At 37.4% G+C, this 17,233-nt stretch overlaps 1 protein-coding gene and 1 long non-coding RNA gene across 3 annotated transcripts in view; one reads left to right on the forward strand and one right to left on the reverse strand.

Annotated features, from left to right (window-relative positions):
- The window catches only part of LOC115072102, a 19,121-nt gene extending 8,913 nt beyond the window's left edge, over window positions 1–10,208 (forward strand). The window contains exon 3 of the long non-coding RNA XR_003851162.1: window positions 10,022–10,208. This is a non-coding gene — a long non-coding RNA (uncharacterized LOC115072102). The remainder of the gene's footprint in view (window positions 1–10,021) is intronic.
- The window catches only part of Clgn (calmegin), a 43,445-nt gene that overhangs the window by 8,794 nt on the left and 17,418 nt on the right, over window positions 1–17,233 (reverse strand). For both annotated transcript variants that reach the window (XM_008843432.2, XM_029568503.1), the window contains exons 6-8: window positions 8,782–8,863; window positions 7,269–7,461; window positions 3,952–4,141 (exon numbers count right to left, since the gene is read on the reverse strand). In XM_008843432.2, the coding sequence (XP_008841654.1) occupies window positions 3,952–4,141; window positions 7,269–7,461; window positions 8,782–8,863 (465 nt within the window). The remainder of the gene's footprint in view (window positions 1–3,951; window positions 4,142–7,268; window positions 7,462–8,781; window positions 8,864–17,233) is intronic.

Below are 17,233 nucleotides of genomic sequence, written 5' to 3' on the forward strand. Positions count from 1 at the left end.
TCTTAGCTCTGGAAATTGTTATTGAATATGTCAATGCTGTTTTCATGAAATGTTTCATCTAATCATTTGGTTATGAAATAAATAATTTAAAATAATAATAATAAATAGTAGATGTGAAAAACATTACCACTGAAATATACCTGATGACTTTATACCCATGCTCAGATGCCAAGGAGCTCAGAAATTAACCAACTGTCACTAGTAATAATCAGATATATACAGATTAGAAACACATGTGCAAACATCTTAATGTCAATTGCATTGAAAATGAATTTTTCTATATGAAACTGTGTATTTTAATAATGAAATGGAGATCTTTTTTAAAGGTTAAAACCTCATTTAATTTTATGTCTTATAGGGTTTATATGGACTACAATATTGTATAACTGTATTAATTCAACTGTAAACCTAAAATTTACAGCAATTTTAAAAAAGATGCATCTTAGCTCAGGAAATTGTTATTGAATATGTCAATGCTGTTGTAATGAAATGCTTCTTCTAAGTATGAGGTTATTAAATGAATAATAAACTGAAAAAAATAATACCTTACCCACCCCCATATACATACACACTAAGTAATATATTTTATTCATTTAAGTTGCTGCTAGCTTGTCAGTTTTTGTACACATTCTCTCTTGTGCTCCACATATATGGGTAGACACACACACACACACACACACACACACACACACATACACACATACTTTTTAAAAATATAAATGACAGCCTTCCATATATGGCATGCTAGATCTTGTTTTGGTCACTTATAAACTCGGTGAGTAAAAATATATACTGGATGCTTAACTGATACTCTTTGAATTTTAAATACCCCCCAAAGCTTATGTGTTGAAGACTTGGTCTCCAGTGCAGTCATGTTCAGAAGTGAGGCCTCTAGCAGGTGGCTGGACCATGAAGGCTTTGGTCTCACGAATGGCTTAGTTTATTTTCAGATTCCTAGCTTAATGGATTTCAGGCAGGGGGTTTTGTGAGAGAAGTGAGCTCTCTGTTCCCTGGCTGCCACAGCAAGAGCAGCTCTGCTTCACTGTGCACCCCCTTCCATGGAATGCTGAGTTTAATCATGATAGATTAATGCATCTGGCAGAGGAAATTTTAGGGCACTACAGCATTTGTGCTATGCCTCACCCACCAACAGTGCAGCCAAGGATTATGGACTGAAATTGCTGCAACTACAAGTTGAAGTAAGCCTCCCTCCTATATGCAGATTATTCGAGGCTTGTATTTGTCACAGCTATAGAAATCTAAAACAGAGAATGAGTACCAAGAAATGGGCTGATATTTGTGACTATACCTGACCACATGATTCAGAAGCTATTGGAACTTGTCTGTGGGAATAATTTGGAAAAGTCTGGGGATCAGGGTAGAAAAAGTTTAGAATGCTGTAAGCAGAGCTTAGTGGGCAATTCTAGTGCTATCTCAGAAGACCAGATGCTGATGGGGCTGCCAGCATAAAAGCCTACACTCAAGAGGTTTCATGGATGGGAACAAGGACTCTACTGAGGATTCGACCAGAGACATTCAGGCTGTATGCTGACAAATCAACTTATATACATTTTGAGCATGTCCTAGGACTTTGTGGAATGATGAGTTTAAACATGATAGATTAATGAATCTGGCATAGGAAACTTTAGGGCAGTATGGCATTTAGGCTATGGAATAGTTATTGCTGGCTACCTTTAGCCAAGTTTGCAGTGAGAAATCATAGCAAAAAAGAAATCAGAAAGATATGAGAGGCTCTTAGATTGCACAGAAAAGTGTGTGTAAAGTTGCTGCTATGGAGGGTGTTCCTGCTAAACAGATTAGTGCTATTAAAAAGAATCCATGCACTTTGCATTGAGACAATAGGAACAATATCTCAAGGGCACCTCAGGAATCAGCAAGTTGCTACCCTCTTAGGCTCAAAGGCATAAAACTCTAAATTTGTTCGACACACTTTGCTTTGAGAAGAGTGAGTGCTCCATGTCCTGCTCTCACACAGCTGTCTATAAAACTGTTACCCAAGATCTTTCTCTTCACTTTCAGTAGTTCATGCATTTAAGAGGCAGCTGTAGCTATGGTTCAAGGGGGCCTGGCTGCTGAATCTGCTGATGGTAGACCTTGTGTTGCCATTCATGTGGTGTAGGCTTTGCATGTGCACAGAATATAAAAGCTATGATGTATAATGACTTTTATAAAAGGACATAATCTGGACTAATGACTTTTAATTAACCTCAGCAAAACCATGGGCTGTTGTGTCTTGTGACTGAGTACCTGATCCTGTTTCCTTGGCAACCTCAATTTGGTACTCCATCTCAAAAGATAATATGGGCATGCTTGAGAATTAACAAACCAAAGTGCTGAAAGATGGTGCACCCATCTTCACTGCACACGATGAAGGCTGGGAAGAACGACTGACACTGGGTGAATGAGAAATTTTTGAACTAGAGATGAAAAGGCAGGATGGTCTGTTAAGTGTGGAGCCAAACTTGTACTTTCCCAGTGGAAGCTGGAGAAACCATTTTGAATAAAATCATGGATGGGGCCTAACTCAAGCACACAGTTCTAGGGACACAGTTCCAACAAGACAGTTCCATCAGCACAGTTCCAGAAGACAGATGGTTCCAAAAGGTATCTGGTGGGACAAGTGTCCTCTGAATTTAAAATCATTCTTAAAAACTAAATTTAAGAGTCAGACTTTTGTATTTCAGTGACTGTAATGTTACCATAGTAATACCACACTACCAGGCCATTGAGGCTTCTACCATGATTTCAAAAGAAGACCCAAGAGGCCAGGCAGTATGTGTAGCAAATTCAGCATCTCCACAGATGGTCCCTGAGAGGACCACAGATCAAAGTCTGAGCCTCTCAGTCAGACCATTCTGATATCCCTGACTCTCAGAAACCCACTGAGATAGTCAACACGTGCTGTCTTTTCCTGCTAAGTTTTGGGATATTTATTATACAGCAATACTTAATATGATAGGTTAAACTAAAATCAAAACAATCTACTTAGCAAAAACCCTAATTAACAATTATGCAATCAGCAGAAAAAACTACAGTTCTTAGGAATAAAAGTAACATGGTTTTCATGGAGAAATCATATCTGAAAGGCAAAGACTAACTTGATAAATGGAGAGATACACAGGTATCTCTCACCACCTGACATCTAGCTGTGGGAATTCAGGAACTGAATACATTTCTTTGAAGGAAAAGATTCATAATTCCTCTAGAATAGAAACCACATAAATATACAACTAGTGAAAAAAATCATGTGTAAGCATGCTGATGTGAGTCCCACCATGAGAATTTTTTTTCTTTTTTGGGGACAGGGTCTCCCTGTAACCCTGGCTGGCCTGGAACTGGTTATGTAGACCAGGCTGGCCTCCAACTCAAGAGATCCGCCTGCCTCTGCTTCCTGACTGCTAAGATTAAAGGCATGTGCCACACTTGGCTTCATGTAAATTTTATAAGATTTTAACAGTATGGCAGTTTAAGGCCACGTCATTATTAACTAGAAAAACCCTCCAACAATATATAATATCCACACACATATGGGAAGTGCAAGACAGGGATTAGAACTAAAGTGTTTCCTACACAACTGGTCATAAAAAAAAAGCACACATCAAAAAAGATAATGATGCAAAAATATTAAAGTGAAGAATTCTTTTAATCAAAAAGACAGTGGGGCTGGAGAGACATTTCAGTGGTTAAGAGCATGTACTGCTCTAGCCAGGAACAAGACTTCAGTTCCCAACATACACATTGGGCAGCTCACAACTGTGTGTGACTCTACTTCCGGGGGGAACCAATGCTCTTTTCTGGCTCTCTCTCTTCATATAAAATAATCAAAATAAATAATTTTCCTGTTAAAAAAGTAAGTTTTGTTGGCTGTAAATGTTACACATCATGTACCATTACTTAGGTTAGTGCTTTGCAGCTAAATTTTTTGCTTACCAGTCTTCTGGCTTGACAGCAGAGGGATCAGGGATTTTGGGTCTGTCATCCCACTCTTGGGGTTTTTTGTCATTAGGATCATCAATTTCCCGGGGAGGATTGACAGGTGGGGCCACATCCTCTAGTAGGCTTCCTTTGTTTACAACTTTTTGATCAATTAATATTTCAAATGTGTCATCTGGATTCAGCACTAAAGAACAATTTAAATATTTTATACTTCTTCTGACAGACACTTAGAGATAATCTTCTAAATAATAAAATGGCCTCAAGTTCATGGACAGAATTTTCTCCTAGTATCCTAATAAAAATACAGGAATAACCAATGTATTAAATCAACATTTGCTGATATCACTAGCTACAATATTTCTTAAAAAAGATAAAAATTTTAAATTTCATTTTTAGTGATTAACTACTCCATTACTTCTACAGGTAAGAAATACCCAACAGCAGCTAGTCTATTTGGGACTGATGACCATAAAATTTCATTCTTATTTAAAGACTACCCAATGTTCCTCAGCTTAAAAAAAAAAAAAAAAAAAAAAGCTCAGGCTTTAAAAGTTGCAAATACACTACAAAGAAGTGAGATTGTTTCAGAACCACTTGTGAGTACTGGCCTTATATAACCCTTGAAAATTTTAATGCATTTTTCCTATAAACAGGGATATACTCCTGTGCAAACCCAAGCCAGCCACCAAAATCAAAAAAGTTGCATTACTACATGGTTATCATTTTAGGAATCTCCAAAGATGAAGTTCCCTGACATTTCAAATTCAATGAGTCATTCACTACAGTGTCAAATATCTCAATGATAATTTAAAATACTCAAGCTTACACTTACTAGTTTACTTCCTGGTAAGTTCTAGCTAAAGGTTCCCAAGCCAACAATTTCCTGAAGGACCCCCCCCTTATCTTGTGTGGAAAAAAACAATCTGTTTAAAACATTGGGCCCCAAATTTTCCACCTAGAAAACTACAGTGAAAAGCAGTGGATTTTGTAAAGTTTATGACAATTCTTTGAGAGTTCACTTCAAAAGCTACGGGTCAGGGCTTGATGGTACGTGCCTGTAATCCCAGTACTCAGGAGGTAAAAGGAGAAGGGTCCTGAGATCCAGACCAGCCTGGGCAAGAGCCTGTGTCAAAAACAGACAAACCTACAGATGTTGTTAAAAAAACAAACAACAAACAAACAAAACGGGCTGGAGGGATGGCTCAGCGGTTAAGAACACTGACTGTTCTTGCAGAAGACCCACGTTTGAATCCCAGCACCCACATAGCAGCTAACAACTGTCCACATCTCCAGTTCCAGGGGATTCAACAGCCTCTTCTGTCCTCTGTGGGCATTACATGACACAGGTGCACTTACCTACTTGCAGGCAATACACGCATACACATAAAATAAAAGTAATAAAATATTGAAAACAAAACAAAAAACAATACTACATAGTTTTTTAAACAAAAAAAAGACATTCTATAATCTACCAGGATTAGGAATTTTCTGTGTATGACAAACTTATATTTCAGTTCTGACCCCACTTATCATTCTTACTTTCTAGGGGATTGTTATGGTTTAGATATGAATATTCCCCATGAGCTTATGTGAACACTTGGTCCCCAGCTGGTGGTGCTGTCTGGGAACGTTATGGAACTTTCAGGAGGTGGAGCCTTGCTAGAGGAAGTGTGTTACTGGGGGCAAGCTTTGAGGGTTTCCAACCTGGCCCTATTTCCTGTTCTCTTTCTGCTTCCTGAGTGTGGATGCTTCCTGTTCCTGCAGTCATGCCTTCCCTGTCATGATGGACTCTATCCCCCTGGAACTATAAGCCAAAATAAATCCTGTTTCCTTTAAGTTATTTTTGTCATGGTATTTTTATCATAGCAATAGAAAATACAAGTATGCTTCTCACCTAAGTTAAAGCAAAATAAAGAGACCACCACCACTCATCTCACAGGGAGATACCAACGTGCCTAGCATAGAGCTTGTTCCCTATGAAGTGATTAATGAAAACTAATCACTTCCGAAACCCAGTCCTCTCCCATCTGTGTGCATAATTTCCCAAGAAGCGATATGATATGCTTACAATTAGAATCCTACTTCACTCATTTTAATATCGCAAGCTGAGGATCTCTTACACAAAATGCTGGAAATCAGAAATGCTCCACACTTTGGTGATTTGAGATCTGGGGTTTGGGAACAGCAGCATGGACCTTAGCAGCTAAGCACCACTTATCTGGAAATGTGAAATGCTTTAGAACCCAAACGTCTTGAGTGTTCTGTCAAAACATTTAGATACTGGATTTTCAGCTAAGGGACAACTGGCCTGTACAGACGCATTCACTGTTGCTAAACATGTTTGTACTATCATCCTTATTTTTATTGTATACAGAATTCCCCCTAACTATATAACTTTTAGGCTGTCCCAGATGTTGTGGATATAGTCACACAGATGCCATCTTTCTTCTAAATACTTTTTTGATAATGCAGATGGAATTTGGGATTCTAAGAACATAACCCCCTGTAGCCTCTAATACATATCACTAATTTGCTTTTGATCTTATTGGTATAGTCAAGTCAATTTGATCAATTTGAATTATCACTGTTTTACAGTTTATAGCTCCCCAAATGCCTTGTGTTACTTTCCAGTTATTTCAGAAAAAGATTTTCGATATTGTATCTGTGCTTAAAGATAAAAAACTGGCCATTGACTTGACAGACACAATGAGTGCTTCTATAACTGAAGGCTTTGGAAATAAAATTTAAATACCTATTCTTCAGTAGAATTGGAGCTTGGAGGAAACTGAGGGAGCCACTGTAATATGTCCTGTAAATATTTGAAATGCTGTGATTTTTACATAATCTTGGCCAGATCAAAGCTCTGTAACCATCTGGTACTTGGGATGATCCTTACAATGTCCATCCCTATATGTATTATGTAAACGCCCCCTGACTTAAGTGATAGATATTAAAACAGGGTTTCTCAATACTTTTGCTTTCAAACTTAGGTTTGTGTCATAACCATAACAATCACCACAATTGCCTACAGAAAAGAGGCTAAACTTTTTAGCCTGTCCTCCTCAGTGACTTCATTTTCTAGTCTCCCACTGTTGTAGGATCACTGTCCTGAGATGCTGAACTCTTCACTGTACTTCATCTGTATCTCTCCACATGGTATCTTATTTCTTCCCTGAGTATATACATCTTATGTTCCCCCAAATCTAAGCTTCTTGAGTGAAGGTAGCCACATGTTTATTTTTCGCACAAAGCATGTGCCACCAATATATCAATAGTCAGCAATTATTTTTGAATAAATTAAGAGGATATACCAAGGGTATAGAGATGAGTCTTCCTGTCTGTAAAGAACTCCTTAAGATCTACATCTGGAGGTTTGGCATGTTTTTCTTCAAAAACTCCAGTTTTGGGATGTTTATGTCTGAAGATGAAATGAAGTTTATAATCTTCTCCACATTTATCTGGTCCAAACATAATAGTATAGGATGTTTTATCATAAAAGTTTTCCTTCAAAGAGAGATGATTATTGGGATTAGTTCAGAATTACAATGTATCCAAAGAATTTATCTATTCTGTCCAATGAGTACAGTTTACAAAATATATTAAATGATAATTTACCAAAAAATTAACAGAAATGACAATAAAGGATATGGGAAAGTCACTTCAAGTAATATAGTATTCTGGAAAAGCACACACTACTTCCTCCCTGAAAGTGTAGAAAGAAGAGGAAACAACCTCAGCAGCATCATTGTTTATGTAAGCATGTATTAACAGTCTGGGGGAAATTAAGCATTGAACGAGAACATATTTATGATCTCTAACTAAATTTAGACTAAATTATTTACTACTCTTCTTTAGGACGATACCAGAAAATGACCCTTTTGAGCACAAAATAAAGAGTCAGACACAGAGATGTGACTCCTATTTCACTCCTGAAGGTTTCTATTCTCTGGCATGGAATACTGCTTAAGAATATGGGGTCTGGACTCAGTGCTGTTCCAATGAAACACTAATGGTATGCAGCCTTGAGCAAGCTTTGAACCTTGCTATATCTCCACATTATTACATGGAGATGGCTATTATAAGGATTATTTGAGGATGAACTGAGTCCCAAAAAGTGCTTACAGAAATTCGACCAATCGATTTTTTGTCACTCTATCACTAGTGATCATGATCTTGCAAGACCTAAGGCAGGAACTTTAACTTGTCCTACAAACAAATGGCATCTCTTTTATCTGATCCTAAAAGTTAGCAGGAAGCAGCTTTGCGTGCACACCTCACAACCTGCACCTGTACAGCAGTGCAATCTAGGGAGTACCTTGCTGATGTCTCATTTATCCTCTGTTACACGCAATCTCCTGACAGAGATGCTAATGTGACCCACTCCTCTGTAGAACGCTGTAAGATACATCCCAACCTCTTAGAATTATAAAGCTCCTTTAGTTCTTTTCTGTGTATTATTGATAGCTGATACGGCTCAGCTTTTAATGTGATTTTCTGGATACTTTTGTTTTTCTCTGTCTTCTTACTTCTTTGAACAAACTTAGCTTTCCTATTTTGCGAGGAATTCTAAATTGATGTTTCACCAGCATCTCTGAGCATCATGTCACCTTGTATTTTCAGATGGGGTACAGTTATTGACATTTCTAAAGAATACAAAATTGATATGAATCTTAATGAGAAACTACTGTAAAGGCTTTATAAACTCATCTTGGAAAAGGACATCCAAAGTTGGATTTTTGATTGAAAATGAAATTTTCAGTTGTATCAATCACTCCTTAAAATACTAACGTTAATGAAGTTTTCTTAGATATTAAAATATCATACCAGAATCAAATCATCAGTGTCTGCTAGAAGTTTAATGTATGCACCTCCACAATCAATACCATCTTGAAAATTTACTTCGTATCTAAATGGAGGGAAAAAGAGCCACACTGTTGACAAATAAAAGTTACTAATTGCTCTTTAAGATCTAATGAATTACTCTCAGTTCTCTTAAACAGAAGTATTTACATCACTAGCATACTCATTGATCTAAAGCAGATCCACAACTTAGAGGAAATATACAGAAATGCGTTTCTTCTGCCACAATTCAAGAACATTAAAATATTAAAAATAGAGTGCTTATAATCAACTAGAGAAAAACCAGCCAACTCATTTAAAGAAATTTTTCCAACAAAAGTAAGAATAAGATTTGTTAAACTAAAACTATGAGACCTCAAATTCTCATATGCATGTTTACTCTTCTTTTGGAGCTGGGGATCAAACCCAAGGCCTCATACACGCTAAGCAAACACTCTGCTACTGAGCCAAATCCCTGGCCTCCATGTTCCTTATAAACTAAATAAGAAAAAAAAAAAAGCCACAACTACAACACATTTCTCAGAAACTGATGGCAACCTTACATATGCAGAATCCAGCACTAATTGTTCTTTTAATTAAATAATACCTAAACTATGTTCAATGGTTTTAATTTATTTAATTGAATAGTACCAGCAAAGAGATTTTGTGATCTCAATCAATAATGTGGAGTATTTTATACCAAAATTTCCAAGTAAGAAATTCAAAATTTCTAAGTAAAAAACTTCAGCTGTTCAGCATAACAGTTATGAAGCCTGAGTGCTCTCACAGATTCACGTCACAGTGCAGTTCTTAGCCAAGCTTTTTTCTACTTTTGGTTGTTTTCTTTATTACAGAAATACTAAGTCTTGCTAAGACAATAAGGCAGACACTTGGATTTCTGATAAGTTAATGCTAAAAATCAATCAAGTGATTATCAAAGTAAAAATAGTTAAAAAAATCCAAAAAATGATTTTGTTAAGTGAAACAAAAATGAAAACTAAAGAAGCAAAGCTTATTTTATATATATTCCAGTTTTATGTGTTTCCCAAGAAACTTCAGTGAAAAGATGAACAATAATAACATAAACATTTACAGCTCGAACCCATTAGTGTATATATTTTGCATCCAAAAGAACAAAAAAAAATACAGTAAAATTGTGATTATCTATAACTTGCACACCTGTGGCTGATTTCTACCTGTGCTTTATTTCCCCCACTGTCCATAGGAGGGATACACACTCCAAAGTCGGAGCCTAAGACTTGGTCTTGATTCTTCCACTTGCCTCGACGACACCTTGTCCAAGCTCAAGTCATTTAATATGCTTTCTGTTCTCTGTTTGCTTACCTATGATGTGGGGCTCAGCCCTACCCTCCTAAAGAACTTAATGATGATTAAAAGGACAGGCAAACAAATGCCCCCAAACATAATATTCTGTTATGCTCTTTATCAAAAAGGATTTGTTTTCTTTTTCAGTTTAAAAATAAAGGACAATTTGTTGGTTTTCCTGAAACTTTATCTTTATTTAAAGTACTATGTGATAATTTTTTTTCATGAAGTTCATGTCTTTAGAAACTACAGAATAAAAGAAATGATGCATGATATGGCATAAAGGTAATGATTTTTAGAAAAAAATAAAAAGACATTGTTTTGTTATAGGTGATTTAAAGACAATGGGCTCTATAAGAAGGCTAAGTGCTAGGAAGAAAATTTTCACAAATTGGCTCTGTAGATGTAAAACATAGCTTTGCTGTCTTATCAAGCCTACACTAAGTCACTTTGTTCATTTCTTAAATTTCAAGCTTTCAGCTTTCAAACATTAACTCAGCAGGGTCTGGTGGCACAGGCTATAATCTCAGCTATTCAAAAAGCTGAGGCAGGAGGATCCCTAGTTTGAGTCCAGCTTGGACCATTTAATGAGACTTTGCCTCAAAATAAAAGTAAAAAGAAGGCTGGGAATAGAGTTCAGAGGCAGAGCATTTACCTAGAATACAGTAAGCCCTAATTTCAAACCCCAGCACCATTAAAAATAAAGAAAGAAAACACACAAACCAAACTAAACATCAAGTTGTTTCCAGTGTAAATTGTATACAATGGATCTGAGAATCAGCAAAATGCTTGTCATCACACAGGATGACCAATGCTGAACTCCAAGTCATAGGAAAACTGAGAACACGTGGAGTAGCTATTTTAACTCTAATTTCTCTACAGTATCATTTCTCAAAACATTTTATGAAACTAATTGTTGTTAATGGGAGAAAATAAACTTCAACTTGCATGGACAAATATGATTGGGAAAAACAATATTAACACTACAGACAGTTTTTCTGTGTAGAACATCTCAAAATCTTTAATGGGCTAATATGCTTTAAAAAATCTTTTTAAGTTAGGCCATTTCTAATTTTCAAAATGTATATGGTCACGTAATAGATAAAAATACTGTGGAATATGTGTATAGACATTACCTGTTGGGTATCCCCAATCTGAAAATATGAAATCTGAAATGCTTCAAAATCCAAAACACTTTGAGAGCCATATGGATACTTAAAAAACTTCAAATTTCAGAGCAATATGGTTGACTCACAGTGCCTGGAATGACGGAAAGAAATTGAATAACTGCTACTTCATTGTTGTTTTTGAGGGAGCGTGCTAGAGCATACTAGGGATATGGTAGAAATGAAGCAACAAGACTAGGGTGGCCTCATAAAGGAGTGGAGCACACAGATTCTACCATTACATCTCAGTCAAGACTATGAACCAGAAGAGACTTCACAAAGTAGGGAATGGGCCAGCACGAGACCTCCAACAACGGTAACTTATGTTGTGGGCACTGAACGTTTGGCTGCTGGAGAAGTCTGTGTGCAGCCTTCATGATCTGATGTCAGCTTAGGGAAACCCACACCCTTGCATTACCCCAAAGAAAGCCCATATGCTATACCCCACCCAGGCTAAGATTTCTAGCTAAGATCTTGCCTGCTTGTTGTCCCCCAAAACAAGTGAGCAACCCTACTCATTCACCCTAAAAAGCACCAAGAAGTCTACTGTAAGCAGTTTGATCTACCAAAGTCCTGAGGAAGGAACACAGACAAACCAATCCTCAATCCCAGGAAAGCTGGGCCTCCATATTGAGAAGATCAGCCTGCTAACATCCTATAGAGACAATAGTTTAAGCTGATGAGCATCACACCCATGGCCAAGAATGTCACACTTCATCCCTCCAGTCCCTTCAGAGGTTCTGAATGACTTTCAGACACTGATAGGCATCATGTCCAAGTGTGGCCCATGCTAAGCCCTCAGAAACCTATGAATATCCTGCCCTTATTGCTGGGAGTGCCACACCATGCCATCCTGAACCCACTAAAGCTTTTCCACAAAACCTGTGGAAACCATATCTGTAGCTGTTTGCTTTACCAAACATGCTGTATCTGAAAGTACTGCATGCAAGCTAACAGGGCAATCCCACAAACTTCTGCAACCTAAGTCATTTTAGAGCTGAAGATGATGCCTGACACCACATGCACTACCTACCATGCCCACATGGAACTAAACCTAGTGTAGCCTGCCCAACCAGCACCCTAGGGTTCACTGCCAAAAAATATCATTTACTATGAAAGCCACCCTGCCAAGCTGGCAGAGGCAACTGATCTGCCTGAGAGGCAAGCATCAGTATAGGCTGAAGAGACATGAAAATGCTAGGATGCCTCCAAATGAACAAAATAACTCTATGAACAAATCTCAAAGGAAAGAAAAGCAGCGGCTCGCCTGAAAAATAATTAAAGCATCATTTCTTTAGGGGAATTTAATGAGATATTTGAGAATCCAGAAAGACAATTCAGTGAAGCCAGGAAAGCAGTTCATTATCTGAATGAGAAGAGCTGCAGACACAAACATCATAACATGACATTTAAAGCACTCCTGTCAGTTTCAACAGTCTAGATTAAGCAAAAGAGAATGTTCTGTGCTTGAAGAGAATTCTTTTGAAATATCCTACTCAAAAAGAAAAAAAAAAAAAAGGAAAAGAAGCCCACGAGACTTAAGGGAAGTCTGGTGGGACACCACTAAGTGAGCATATTTTCACACTGTGGATGTTTCAAAGAGAAAAGAAAAGGCATAGGAAACCTATTTAATGAAAAAATTAGTTGAAAACTTCCAAATATTGCCTGAATTTTGGTAAAGATATGATTACTAAATTCCAGAAAGTTCAAAGAATTCTAATAAAATTCAACCAAATAAAATAAAATCTTTGAAATATGACATTAGAATTCTGAAAAACCCAAAGATAAAACTCTAAAAAAATAAGAGAAAACCATTAAAGTACATGCAATATGAATTAATAGATTTCTCAGCAGAAGCCTTACAGGTGCAGAAGAAAGGGGATGATATACTCAGGAAGCACAAACTGACAATCAAGAATACCATCCCTAGCCAGGCATGGTGGGTGCCTTTAAACGCAGTCAGTGCTCAGGAGGAAGAGGCAGGCAGATCCCTATGAGATCAAGGCCAACCTGGTCTACATAGCAAGTTCCAGGCCAGATGGAGCTATAGGGAGACCTTGTCTCAAAAACAAACAGATGAAAGAAAATAGTATATCTAGCAAAGCTATCCTTCTGAAATAAAGAAAAACAAGTATTTCCCGAGACAAGCAAAAACTGTGGTGATTCATCACCAACAGACCAGCCTTACAAGAAGTTCTTAAGGGAGTCCTACTTCAAGGCAAAAGGACAATAGCTGGCATTATGAAAACATTAATGTATAGAATTCACTAACAGACCATATACACAAAAAGCATCAAACCTCGCCAGTGCAAGAAACCATCAAATGTCAAAGATAAACAATGAGAAAGAAATCAAAGAATTTCTAAAACAATGAAAACATATTAACAAAATTACAGTAGTTATTAGCAATATAACCTTGAATATCAATTAAAGTCCCCAATTAAAAGATGTAGACTTTCTGAATAAATGAACAAGTCAAAAACAACTATGAAAATAGTAATAAAAGAAAAATAGCCAACCATATTCAGCATACCAAAAACTCATTGCACTGGCAGAGAAAAAGATATGCATTCAAATGGAAACTAGACGAATACAGCTATCCTCATATCAGAGAAAAGAGATTTACTCAGAAATTAGGAGAGGAGACAAAGTCACTGTAACGATAATAGGGCCAGTTAAACAGGTTGAAATCACAGTTGGATGCATGTATGAACTTGATATTGGAGCAATTACATAAAGCAAGAACAACTAGACTAAAAAGAGAAGCAGTAACAGTGGGGGACTCCACACCCTCCGTTATCAATGAACAGATCATCCAAACAAAAGCAGTCAAGGAAACCTGGATTTAAACTATGCCACATCAAATGGGCCCAACAGACGACTGCAGAGTCTGTCCTCCAGCAGCTGCAGAATATGCATGCGATCCACCAGTGCCCAGGATGTTCTCCAGGACAGACCACATCAGTCTACACAAGTCTCACAAGTTAAAAAGAAAAATAGAACCCCAGCATGTATTTTTATTCTAATGCTCATCTAATCCAACTCCTACAGTTATGCCTAGGTCCTATATCCAAACGGTTTCACAGTTGCCCAAAACAGCACCACTAGCTGGGGACCAAGTGTTTAAACACATAAGATGCGGGGAATATTCACATTCAAACCATAGCAATCTGAAAACTTGTTAATATTCAGAATAAAAGACACCCAAGAGCTAAAAACCTCAAAAAATCCTATTAAAAATAAGCAATAGATATAAGCAGACATATCTCAAAAGCAGATATAGATGTGAGCAAAAAGCATATGAGAAAATATGCAACATCATTAATCAGAGAGACGCAAATCAAAACCACAATGAGATATCACCTTCCTCCAGTTGGAATGGCTTTAATAAAAAAGACCAGAAAATGATGATAAAAAATTATATCCATTGTTGGTGGAATATCAATTAGTATAGCCACTATAAAGAATGGAATAAAGACGTGCCACATGTTCTAGTAATCCGCTACCCCAGACCTGAGTGTAGGTCCAGAGGAAACACCATTAGCGGGTGTCTGGGTCGCAGGATGGCTGCACTTCTGTCTTCTGCAGCACTGCTCTCAACTGCCTCCAGGGAGAATTAACTGTGTGACTACTGAGGAATGGATAATGCAAATGTGGTCCCCGTATGCTCAGTGGAAATTGTTCAGCCACTTCAAAGAATTCAAGTCTGTTATTTACAGAAATACAGCTGGACCTGTGGAACATCATATTGAGTAAAATAATTGCAGCATAAACAAAGACATACTGCAAGTTCTCATTCGTATTTGGAAGGTACAAAACTGATTCCATAGAAGTGAAGAGTGATCAGTAGGCTTTAGGGAGCGGACAGGAAAGGGGGAAACGAGAAAGTCAAATATTAGGAACAGAACTATGCTTAGAAAAGAGGGGTAAGTTCAGGTGTCCTCTGTAGCAGTAGGTGACTATTCTTATGATAATTTATTGTATGTTCCATAAAGAATGGGGAAAGGATTTTGAATGTTCTCAACACAGACACAAATGTTCAGAGATGGAAATGCTAATTCTCATTACATACTGATTGCAATGTAAGTATTAAATGATCAGGCACCTCATGGAACTGTGCATGTATCAATTTTAGAAAAGTATTGAACAGAAAAATATTATAGAATTTCCATCATATGAAAAAAATGATCAAAGAAATTGAGAAAAGTTTCAAATTTCAAAAAGCATTTCAGATTTCAGATTAGGTATACTCAGCCTGTATTGATGTGTACACAAATCGGAAAAAGCTCATGAAACACAGTAAAAACATGTACCATTTATAGCACTTACCATAAAATTGTTTCAATTTGGTCCATTTGACTGCTTGTCAGTTGCTGTCCTCTTTTAATTTTTCAAAATAATCATTTCATAATTGTTTTTGTAAATATTTAGACTTATTTTTTGTTTGATTTTAATCTTGCAAGACAACATTTGCTTAATGTCCCAAGTCCTGCAATGCCTGCAGAGGTCCAAAGACAGCACTGGACCCCTGGAACTGGATTTACGGATGGTTGTTAGCCACCATGTGGGTGCTGGGAATCGAACCTGGGTCCTCTGCAAGAGTAGTCAGTGCTCTTAACTGCTGAGCCATCGCTCCATCTCCTATATTGTTTTTCTTTACAGACCTTTTTAATTTATTGAGTTTAAAATATAAAGTGATGTTTTATTCGCCTAATTTTCAAGAGCATAATAAGATTATCTCAAAATTCTCATGGAAGGGCTGGGGAGCTGGCTCAGTGATTAAAGCATTTCCCAGGCAAGCATGAGGACAAAAGTTTGGATCCCAGGAACCACATAAATGCTGGATGGACATCACAGCCTACCTGTAAGTCCAGCCTCAGAAGAGAGAGACAGGATCCCCAGTGTAAGCTGGCTAGCAAGATATCCATATGAGGGAGCTCTAGGTTTGACTGAGAGACCTTAGTGATTGAGGATGACTTCTAACATCAACCTTGGGCTTCCACATGCACAAGCATACATGTGCATGGTACCCACACACATGCTCCCTCATACATGCTCCTAAACACATGTGCGCACACACACCAACACACATACATGCACCATATACACAAAATGCAAAAGGAAAACAAAATCTCACACCACAGCAAATATTAGTCCCAACAAGTATTTGTAATGACATTTTTAATTGGCTCAAATAATGTGTATATCCTCCTTGTCATTACTTGGTATTCAATACTCAATGAAATGAGTTCATGGAGACTAAGTAGAAGTCTGACAACTAACCCAGGAACTGGAGGGATTGTGGAGGGATGGAGGGTGCAGTGAGTGGTATTTCTGCATAATGTAATTAACTTTGAACAGCCATAATTTCATACACAAGGTAGAAAGCAACATTGAGACATTTCCATTTCTTTGTCATTTGAATTGTGTGGACTTTGCAGAGCTTTACTTTGGTGTCACAACACCACAGGCGAAAGAATCTACAGGAACAGTTCATATGCAAACAGCAGAGGCTGATGTCAATGCAGGGGAAGCCTGGGCAGTCTGAGGCAGCAGGGGATTTCTAAGGAGGTCCAAGCTTTAAAGACAGGTGAAGATAGAGCCTCTTGGTAAACGAAATCTGCTGCTTTGAATCGTATTGCTGGTTTACAGTTATGTTTTGAATATATTGAGGTTACTATCTTAACAGCAAGTAACTATAAAAAAATTAAAACAAAAATGGTGACTCTCTGGTAGCAGAACTGTATGTACAGGAAATACTACATAGAATTTTATCACCAGCCTGCTTTTCTCTAAGGAGCTCATTATGCATATGCACGTGTGTATATGAATGTGGAAAGGAGCATGGGGTAGGTTTTGTTATTGTTTGTTTTGTTTTGTACACAGCACCAAAATCCAAGAAATATTACGATGCCAGATTATACCAAACTAATACAAACTCAGAA

The sequence above is a fragment of the Nannospalax galili genome, unplaced genomic scaffold, assembly GCF_000622305.1.
Source record: "Nannospalax galili isolate Female #2095 unplaced genomic scaffold, S.galili_v1.0 scaffold359, whole genome shotgun sequence".
NCBI lineage: Eukaryota > Metazoa > Chordata > Mammalia > Rodentia > Spalacidae > Nannospalax > Nannospalax galili.